This window comes from Lygodium microphyllum, chromosome 15, assembly GCF_053477565.2.
Source record: "Lygodium microphyllum isolate KBCC chromosome 15, Lygodium_microphyllum_v1.1.10, whole genome shotgun sequence".
Classification (NCBI taxonomy): domain Eukaryota; kingdom Viridiplantae; phylum Streptophyta; class Polypodiopsida; order Schizaeales; family Lygodiaceae; genus Lygodium; species Lygodium microphyllum.
The window spans coordinates 152,993,544-153,004,646 of NC_141149.1; the positions used below are offsets into that span (position 1 = coordinate 152,993,544).

The 11,103-nt window shown below is 41.3% G+C and overlaps 1 protein-coding gene across 1 annotated transcript in view; it reads left to right on the forward strand.

The window, feature by feature from the left end:
• Nucleotides 1–8,930, forward strand: part of LOC148025237 (uncharacterized) — a 113,530-nt gene extending 104,600 nt beyond the window's left edge. The window contains exon 5 of the mRNA XM_087693666.1: nt 7,957–8,930. Within this exon, the coding sequence (XP_087549792.1) occupies nt 7,957–8,445 (489 nt within the window). The 3' untranslated portion in view covers nt 8,446–8,930. The remainder of the gene's footprint in view (nt 1–7,956) is intronic.
• Nucleotides 8,931–11,103: the final 2,173 nt, after the last annotated feature.

Genomic DNA, 11,103 nt, shown 5'->3' on the forward strand with positions numbered 1-11,103 from the left:
AAGTCCACAAGAAATTCTTCATACACATCCATTTAGAGGCGTGAGGGTGGTTTTCTCTTCTTCGGGAGGAAAAACCACCAGTGGCAAGAACTCACAAGATGTGAAGGCAAGCCAAAACAAGGGTGACATCCCTTTCTCCATTGGAATCAAAGAATCACGAGCCCTTTAGCATCAAATTCCTAATAAAAATAGGTTTTGCACACATTACCGAAGGTCCGGCCATGTAGACGAGGAATGTCGTAGCAGATGCCCAGGGTCTCTAGGAAACCACCGCAGATTGTTGCAACTGCCTTCACTTCGGTTGGCCAGTCTAGTGGGGCTATATCTCTCGCTACTGCACCCTTTGTTCTGTCTGTTCCAATGACCATTAGATATGCGGCATACGGACAATCTTAACCACCTCTCTTCTTTACTACTCCTGAAGGATTGGTTGATTGGTCTACTAGTGGCTCGCCTATTGCACTTTACGCATTCATTTCTAGGGCATCTGTTGCACCTTCTAGGACCCCTTTCCTACCTCACTGTATGCGATGGCAGCCACACACTTAGCCTTTCCCCTTTTAGACTTCCGATGCATACTTACATACTCATTGCATTGCACTTAGCTTTGCTTTCTTTTATTTTTAGTTTTATTTTTCTTTTTGGAGCATCTCATTATTCACCTCTGTACTTGCAGATTTTGATCTCTTTTGTAGGGTTTTGTGTTTTCATACAAGGCAAACATACAGGCTTGCACTAGTTTTTCCTGAGTTGGAGATAGGAGTTGCACGTTGTTTCTTTCACGGTTTCATCTACTAGGGGTTTTACTTTTCTACTAGCATGGAGGCTTCTCCTCTTGTGGGAGATCATGGAGCATCTCTCTTGATGCTATCATAGTGGTATCTTTTGCTCTTGCTCTTTCTAGTAGGGATGCTTCATCATCTTCATCCACATGGTTCTTGGCACCATATGAAGATCGACATTCATGGCTTCTCTTTTTTCTTTGGTATCGATATCCAGGTTGAGAGGGGGTTCCTACCCTTCTTGGTATTGTACATGTTTCGGTACTTGTCTTTGACATCGGCTGTAACCAGTCTTCCTTCCGTGGATGGGTGGTAAATCCTTGATTACAACTTAATTACAGCAGCAAACAATTAGTGCAAATCTGAAAATACAAATTTACCTACTGATCTTGGACAATGCACACTCGATTGGCCCCATAGTTGTTAGGTATGAAAAGTACGGTACGATAAAATATAGTACTAAATGGTACCTTAAGGTTTTATAAGGTACAGTACGATATTAGTACAAAAAAATTTTTAAATTCACTATTTTGAACTATAGATGATAGAACAGATGTTTAATGTCTAAATAGCAATGCTATTGGAGTATATAAGATGAATACTTGAGGGTAACATGCCAAAACCTCTATAGCATATGCCGCATGCGCAACATTCGCTACAACTTACAAGTACATACATAGGAGCCATAACCACAACAACAGTCAACAACCCAAACCACCACCAATAACAACCACCACGTTTAAAAAAAAAAGGTGTTTGTTTTTTTGTACGAATTCGTACGGTACGGTATGGTACGAACCGTATAGTACGAACTAGTTCGTACTACGTACGAGTGCAACTATGATTGGCTCCAAAATTGGCATCCCTTTCGGTATTTCTTTAGCTTTATTGAAGAAGAAATTGATTTACAATGGGATTCTCCCGATCCCTTTTAGTATTCCAACTCCCCTTGCCGTGATGAATCACCAGCAAGTCTTTAATCCGATTTGCCCCTTGATTCACGCAATCAATTGGCCTTCACCCGCTTTGATGGAGATGGAAAATGCCCCAAATTCAATTATTTGCCGGTCCCTCTACTTGAATAGGCTAAAAACAGCTTCAGCCTTGTTGAATCCAAGTCTTGAAGCTTCCAATTTTTGGCATGATTCCCGAGGTTGCTGCTAAACCCTAATTTTTGCTATAGATTAGGGTTTATAACAGAGAAATCTGCAATTTCTTAGCCTCCAAGGGTTCAAATGCTGAGATCTTCGGAGCAAGGTTGTGAAATGGTTGGGAGATGAGAGGGAAAGCTATAGAGAGAGAAAATTCAGAGTTTTGTTGGGAAGACTGACTGAAAATCAGTCAAATGCAGCTGCTGCCTTGCCACAACAGCTTGTAGATGCAAATAATTGAAGAAAATTAGTCTTTTATTGCTGCTGCCCTGTCTCAGCAGCCGGTAGATGTTGTCTCCTGTTGTTGATTGGTCTTCTCTTGCCCTTGGCAGCCTCAGAAGGTCCTCCAATGGCTGCAAATCAGACCAGCAGTCTCCCCTCCCTCTCTCTTGTAGGCTAAATTTATAAAAATGCTTATCTTCAGCTTCTAAAGACGCTTTTCAGTCTTGCATGGGCATTTTTGACTAGTGGCAGCCTTCCCAAATGGCCTTTTTAGCATTTTTCATAATTAAATATTAATTTTCAGTTTTTAATATTAAAAATTAATTTAATAATTATTTCGGTGCCCTGAAAAATAATTTGACTGGTCAATAATTAATTTGATTAGGCAACTTCCATTTCCAAGTGTCTCTGCGCTATCTCTGACCATCAGATTGGCGTTAAGTACCATTAAACGCCACTTCTTTAGTGTCACCAATTGACACTTATGGCCAAATGAATGACCTAGGCCAACAATTGGCACTAGATACCACCAAGTACTTGTACAACATAACTTATAGTAACTTTTGCCTTTGATATCCCGTGATTTTTTCGGGTCTTGGGCTCGTAAATTTACTTTAACCCCAGTTGCACCTCACATGTGTAACATTTACTTAATCATGTGATTAAAAATTAAACCACATGTTAAGTGAGGTTTCAAAAATACATGTCCTCATGACATCGGCCTTCCCACTTGTTGTACCTTTTCTCATGCATTACATGATTTCATCATCTATGTACTAGGACGCTTGGGTAAGTGAATAATTTTTCCATGAGGGACATTGTCTAAGTGACGCCTGCTGCATGAGCATTCTTGAGCATATAGCATACCATGCATCCCATTGTGCAGAGCACCACTAGGTAGATCTTAAGCTATTTTCATCCAAGGATTACACTACCATCCTTCTTTCCATGATACTTCATCACCTTTTCCTCGTTATCGACATCTTGGAGTGGTTGGGTCAGCGTGTACTATTTTGTGATGTGTTGGGTGTACCTTGCCTATTTTCATCTTCTGGATCACTATTACTTGGCCACTACTCCTAAATTAGCTTCCCACCAAAAAAGAAAAAGAAGACAGAGAGAAAGTTCAATGTGGTTCCATCCACCTTTGTAGGGCTTGGTAGGCCACTCGTAGCAGATGAGCACCCTTTGTCTGATGCCTTGTCCTCTCTGGGATGACTACTTGGACTTCCTTGGTAAGATAATCATCACCTCTATAGTCTTGGTAGGCCATTGGGCAGCCGACGTGCGCCCTTTGTTCGATGCCTTGGTTGCTTTGGGGTGTGACACCTTGGGGTAAACATTATAGACCTTTCATTTTAGGCTCAGTTTTGGGCCTGAGAGGGGGTGTTGAGCTAAAACATACTTTACAGCCGATTAACATTTTTAAACAGTCCCAAAACACACTTAATTAAGTGCATGGTTCGAGAGAGTTTTAGTGGTTCCTTGAAACCCTTAATTTTTGGGGCACCCTTTAACATCTATAAATAGACTGGCTGCCCACCATTCAGCCTCATCCTTTTGTGCAGGTTTCTCACTCTACTGTTTAGATTTCAGCTTTCAACCACCTACTGTCAACTATCATTGAGTGCAACCTATCGCTATCTTGGCCTAGGTGGCTTGTTTTCAGCCATTGCCTTGTTGTTCGGAGGTCTCCCTCTGCTGTGTCATCATAGCATCTGATAAGCTTGCGTTTTCAGCATCCGGTGCCAGGTGATAGGTTGCTGCCACCTCTTCCACCAGGCAACTACTATAGTACCTGCGTTTTTGTTGTCTAGCAAGCCATCTACATGAGTAAACATCTCTCTTGTTGTTGCCTGATAGTTCTCTATCTTATGAGATTAATTTTCAGCCTTGTTTGGTGGTACACTGTTGCATTTACCAAATTTTAGCCTTCGACTGTTGTGTTTTGTGAACGGTCAGTTGCTCTTCATTATTTAGCACTCGATTATCTCTGACTAGTGGTTACAGTAATCAGGATAAGTCTTTGGTGTACGATACTCTCGGACATTGCATTGCTCTGCCGTTGGGCATTCTATACACTCTTACATTCATTTATAGCATTCATTCACTTCAAAGTTTCTTCTCTCTGTGTTTGTCTTTGTGTTTGAGTTTTGAGTTTTTGCATTTCGCGTTTACGGTTTGAGTTTTGCTTGTCTTTATGTGAGTCTTTGTGTTTCAGTCTTAAATTGTACATGCTGTGTTTTCTCAGTGCAAACCCTTGTATATCTTTACAAGTATTTTCTCTAGCACTTTTGTTTAGGGTGCGAGGCCTTCCCACAACAAGGACATATATATCTTCTACTCTTCCCCACAAAATCTACAGCAGAGTTAGAAGAGGACTTCAACTTTTTCATTTTTCCTTTCTTCTACTTGGCTTGCATTGTACTTGGAGATAAAGTTGCATAAGCACGACCATGTGTGCGGGTTCCGCAAGAATCTGGCTCATTGTGACGCACATCTTGCTCAAGCACCAATGGGACTAGTGCCTCCCAAGTGAGAGTCTGTTGGCTAGCCTCCCAAGTGAGTGTCTTGGCTATGAGAAGTGAGAAGATTGGTATAGAACACATCATGTGTCGATGATGGAAGATGTGGGAGAAATGTCTGAGCTAGGTTCTTTGAAGAAATGTCCGAACGTGCCTCAACAACACCTATGACCTTTGGGATTTTGTGACAGTCTCTATACCCTGACTTACCATGGGTTCCCATGAAGGTGTGATCCCGGATTCGACAGCTTTATGGGATCAGTTGAATGCCAGAGCTTGCTCTTTTCTCTTTTTGAGTTCTACAGATTATGTGCTTGTGCATGTCAGATGTATCCACACTGCTGCAAAGGTTTGGTAGATAGTGGCACCTCTCTATTGAATCCAAACATTTGGGCATTGATTATCTCTCGAGTTGTTTGACATGACCATAGAGGGTAGTTTGTCCCACCTAGCTTGTCGGATACGGGTAGAGAGGGTAGGAGTGGCACCTGCTTAGGAGATGCCATTAATGCCCATTGAGGACTAGAAACCCCCGGAAGAATATAGCAAGAAAGAGAGATAGGATGGTGGTCAGTTTGAATTGTCCCAAACCACATGATCCCCCAAAGCATACGTGTCGGCCATAGATGTCCTTCAATAAGTACCTGCAAGAAAACAAAGAAGATGCTGCAACTGGGATATCCTCCACTTGTATGAAAGGATTGATGGACAATGATAAAATGGCAAGTATCCGAGGTGGGAAAGTGACTCAATGCTGGCCAGGAGGGGTAGATCTGCAAAACACAGATATGAAGGGTATGGCTGCAATAAATGCAGTATATCATGTCAGAAAACCTGTTTCCCAGCTGTGAAAGGGGCTGCCTGGTGAAAAGTGTGTTTGACCCAGGAAACACCATAGAAAAGGGGGATCTGTCTGCCGAAAAAAAAGACCGCCCAGCCTGCAAAAGGGGCTGTCCAGATTAGAGGCTGCCCTGGTCTAAGAGATGCTGCATGAATAATGGCCACCTTGATTGGAAGATGGCCACCCAAAATAGCTGAATGGTCCCTGCAGTAAAACGCAAGGTGGAGAGCAGCTGTTCCTGCTCAAGGACTTCCCAATGCAGAAGAGCAGGGCTAGATCTGAAACACAGCATGAACAGGTCAGGACTGCATAAAATGCAGCTTGCCAGGGAGCTGTTCCTGCAAAATGCAGGGTGGCAAGGGCAGTTCAAAGGCTGCCTAGCACTGAAAGCCTTCCCCAGATGCAAAATGCAACCTGTCCCTGTGCAAAAGGAGCTGTCCAGAATAGAGGCCGCCCTGGTCTAAGAGATGCCACCCAAATAATGGCCACCCTGGTTGGAAGATCGCTACCCAAAATAGCTGAATGGTCCCTGCAGTAAAATGCAAGGTAGAGAGCAGCTGCTCCTGTGCAAGGACTGCCCAATGCAGAAGAGGAGGACCAGATCTGAAACACAGCACGAACAGGTCAGGACTGCACAAAATACAGCCTGCCAGGGGCTGTCCCTCCCAAATGCAGGGTGGCAAGGGCAGTATAAAGGCTGCCCAGCACTGAGCCTTACCCAGATGCAAAACACAACCTGTCCCTGCTAAATGCAGCCTGCTATAGGCAGAAAACAGGCCGCCCAGCACTGGTGGATGTCAAATGCAAGGTCTTTGGCACTTGAACATGTCCCCTAGCTGGATTTAATGCAGACAGCATGCTCCTCTTCGTAGACTCTGGCTCCCACACATGGCTCTAATACCATGTGAGTGTGTGGAATGGAAAGAGAGAAAAGTGAATACGGAGAGGAGACAAAGTGAGAACATAGGTGAGAGAAGGAACAATGCGAGTGCGATGGTTGAAGGTACAAGGTTGCAACAGTCAGCCCCAGCATGCAGCTTTACATGTTGGGGGGGGGGGGTGAGAGAATGAGGAGGGTTGGCTGATCACGAAGGATCAATGATGAATAATGAGAGTGCACTATCTCTCTCTATCTCTCTCTTTCTCTCTCTCAATCACTCCACACATGGGCCAGCAATTTAATAGATATGGTTGGCCAAATCATGATCAAGCTAAGTGTCCTACTGGCTGTTGCCCCCACACACATTGGGGATGAACACTATCGATCATGGATGGAAAGGACTGACATATGCGACCAGTGCTGAAGCTCTAAATGTCCTTGTTTAACTCAAACAAAGGCTTACAGCAGTGGATTGACACAAAAGAAGACTTGGAAAGACACGACTGCCCAACACTAATTCTTTGTGACATGAGCTTGGTCCATTATGATGCTGGTCCCAAGCTCTAGGGTGAGCCGATTTAATTTGGCTCATGGATGGGAGGTGAGTCTAATGCCCATTTCTTTGTGCTTCATTCTATCTTGTGTTGTGTTTCATGTGCAGGTTGGATCCTAGGCAGATGCTTCACCATAGTGAATTGGTTGTGCATTGGATGGATGGGGTTTGGAGGTTACATGGATTGTTGATCTTCTTCATCAATGACCATGTTTCTTCATCCTAGCGAGGTTTTGTAGCCTTTGTGACACTTCTGAATCTTGCATTTAGGAGCTGTGGAAGGATGGGTGGTTCAGTCCCCTTGTGTATCTGGACGAGGCCATCATCAACAAGCAGATGTATACTGGGGATTAGGATATATGGGGCTTGTACCAAGGGACTGGTTTTAGGTTGGTTCCACAATCGCTGGTCACCTGGAGCTGCAAGGTAGATGGGTTGCCCTGAGTTTTCTTTTCCTCACACAGATGGTGTTCTAGCCTTGAGAGATGCAGTGAGGCAGCACAAAAATTTTGGTAATATTTGGAGCTAAATGTGCCCTTTGTATTTGTGATAGATCTGTGAATAGAGGGCATGAGCCTGATGCTATATGTAGAGGGTTTATAGGACAAAGTTCTGGATATATCAACACAGGTTTTAACCTGTATAACTGGCTTCTGAGCTGTTAAAATGCATAAATATAATAATTTTCTCTTGAGCATTTGTGGATAAAGCGATTGAAACCACTATTTTCAAGATTCAGAAAGTGGGGATGCAGTTGTAGACAAGTAAAACGTGGGGATTGTTTCTTGCTTGGGCATGTGCAAGTCTTGTTGTCCTTACGTGTAAATGTTTCAGTTTGGCAATTGTACATGCTAGAGGGGATGCAGTAAAGACTCCTGCAATAAATGTGCTTAAAAGTTAATCAGTATATTGAGAGGCCTGACCTTTTACTCTCATTTCTTGCTATGCAGGTCTTTGTAAATAACAAGAAAGTTAAATTTCATTTATCTACAATCAATGCAGGATCCGTTTGGGTTTGATCATTCTTTCCACAAACCCAAAGTAAAACCACCAAGAAAGCAAGTGGGCTTGCTTCAGCCCAAGGGTAGTTCTTTGCCAGACAATACACTGCAAGTCAGAAAAGCTGTTGGTCAAAAGGTACAAAAGATTGTGAGAAGAAGTGTGAAGGATACAAAACAGCCAAGCTCCTTTGATGAGGTAAAGACTGGCATGCCAACAACTGCCACAATGGCTGCAAGACCAGTAGTTGATATGATGAGTGTAATTGAAGGCGATAGCCGCAGCATTTATAGAACTTTGAAACGCAAATATACAAATTTGGAGGAGGAAAGCTTTAAACTTGTAGAGGAGCTTGAAACAACTGAAAAGGAAGTTAAACAGCTTGAAGAAGAGAAAGTGGCTCTCTTAGATGAGTTGCTGGTGCTCGAAGGCTTGGCTTTTAATCCTTACCCACCTGTTGACAGGAATCGTGTCGATTTGCCCCCCGGATAAATTTGTAAAAATGGTGATCTGTTACCGTCTGATAACAACTAGCTTTGGAGGATCATCTGATGTTCTAAGTCTCATCCAGAAAATGATGAGGATCACCTGGCATAGAATGCACCTCAATACTTGCAAAGCTACTGCATCAAGGAGCATCGAGGGGGTGAAGCTCACCTTTCACCATTCCAGGAAGAAATTTGAAGTTCACTTTGAAGAAAAGCTTTTCATTTGGGTTTCATTCAGTAGCAGGATAATGACCAAGATATGTGCACATCTTGAGGTAGTTTGATAATGTATGCAATGATGGTAATGTGACTTTGGTAGCTTGTGTGGCCTTGCATCCAAGATTTGAATCCATGGCCATCATGTATCACTAAGCTATGGTTTCTTGTGGAAATTCATAGCCTCTTTTAAAGATAAAAACTAAATTCATTATTTTTCAAGTCTTGTGTAACATCAAGGCATCACATTAAGAAAGGGTTATTGCTTTTGCATGGGCCATTGTTATTGTTGTAAGTTACTCTTTTTGACATGTGGACGGTAGGTATATGCATTGGAATGCATATAAAATTCTTGGATTGTTTATCATATTGCTTGAGAGAGAGAGAGAGAGAGAGAGAGAGAGAGAGAGAGAGAGAGAGAGTTAGTTAGAGTTATATTAACATCTTCGAAAGGCTAAATCGCCATATGAGATAAAAATGTTACATCTAAAAATTTAGGGAAATTTTCCATGTCCCAAAATAGTTGACATCTAATGCTATGACTATCTAAATGGAAAATTAACAACGAACAATACATAGTCGATGATTACAAAATGATATTTAAGTTAGATACAATGTGTTGCTCAAAAAGTGCTCTCATTTCAGGTTCTCTCTCATGTCTCTCTAGTAGAGAGAAGTTGACGTGGTGAGGTAGGGGCTTCTTGTGGCACAGAGAGAGTTTTTTAATATTCTTTTAATTGCCTTTAAGGTGTATACACAAATTAACATTTTCAATTACAATCCACTTCAAGGAACAATCAATTCGAAAATAAACCTACACAGTGCTACTAACACTCAAAGTTAAACCAACAACTAAAGCTATTAATTTTTATTAATACATCATAACTCAAAAGTAACTTGCCACATCGATAAATAGTCTATTTGCCTTAAAAGTTAGTGCTTAAGCTTTTCAACTCCTCTACGATGACTTTGCCACCTTGATAAATTGTCCATTTACCATCCTTTCTAGTTGCCTTCATCTTGACAATTTTGTCTATTTAGGCTTTGAGTTGCGTTGGTGTAAGTTTATCCACGATCCATAGTTTACTTTTCTTTAAAATATTTTAATTGCTTTTAATACTTAACTTTGCCTTCCATATTTGTAAATTGTATAGTTGCTTGATTATTTTCTTGCTTGATTTGCTATGGAGCTATGTAGTTAAATCCTTTTTCTTCTAGTATTGGCCTTATTTTAGTCTCTAGCCTATACAACTTTAAGCATTCTTGGTGCTCTTCATTAGTTTGTTCCTCAGTTTCTTCATGCCATCCCTCAAGTAGGCCTCCTATACATGCATGGGATGCAATCTTCTTTTGCAATATAGCTTCATTATCTATTGAAAAGATAGTGTTTATTATCATATCTTCTTGATCTATCTCATTTCTAGGTTTTAATTTTCTTTTATACTTCTTGATCTACCTTCTTTTTTGTTTCAATTTCATTTTGTAGTTCTCGTTGCACTTCAATCATTATTTTTTGAGTTATATTTAATCTTTTTATTGGTTGTAGCCAATCTTGTTGTGAGCTTATCCTCTACTTATGCAAAATGCACGAGCACTTTGTCAAGTGAGTCTTTCAAAATTGCATTCTCTATTTCCAAGTGCAAACTCATTGATGTAAATACTCCTCCCATGAGCTCGACTCTTTATTTGATTTCGACAGTGACACCAAGACTAATGAGAAAGTCTTTGATGTCAAGGCAAGAGCTTAGGTTATAACCCTCACCCTTAGGTGCTATCCTTCCACCCTAGGGGGAGATCATGGGGAGATTAAAAACCGGTTAGCTCATTCATATGAATAGGTCTTTATATAAAAGGGGAGAGAATATGTTGGGTGGGAAAGAAAAAGAAAAGAACAAAGGGATAGGATTGAGAGAATGCAAAACATAAAGACTTGTGGGTTGACTTTGGTTGGCGACCTATGAGCTACTTGTGATGTAATCATTGACCTACAAGAGCTAAAACTGGATTGAGGGAGCTAGACATAGTGTGAAAATGCTAGGTACTATTGAGTAGAGAGAGAAGAGGTGGACTATGACTAATGTAAATTGTTTGACCTTGGTGAACTATGATGAGGTGAATTGAGAGAGAATCTCTAATTATGGCTTGTCGTGTGGTGACACCAATAAGGGAATCTTTAGTGTTAGCCTATCATTCAAAATCCTAATCTTGAGTTTGAGTCCAATACTAGGGGTATAACATTTTTTCAAGACCTTTTTACATAGCTCCATTGGATATGCTAATGAAAAGTAGTAATAATACCTTGAAAGAAAAAGTTGAAGGAGATAATAGAACCATGTGATAATAAAGGCTAGACATTCCCTACCCCTCAAGATTTATAATAACATGGTTTGTATACAACTCAAACTCATTCCTTGTTTTGTTTAGCAATTAAATGCTATGATAGTAG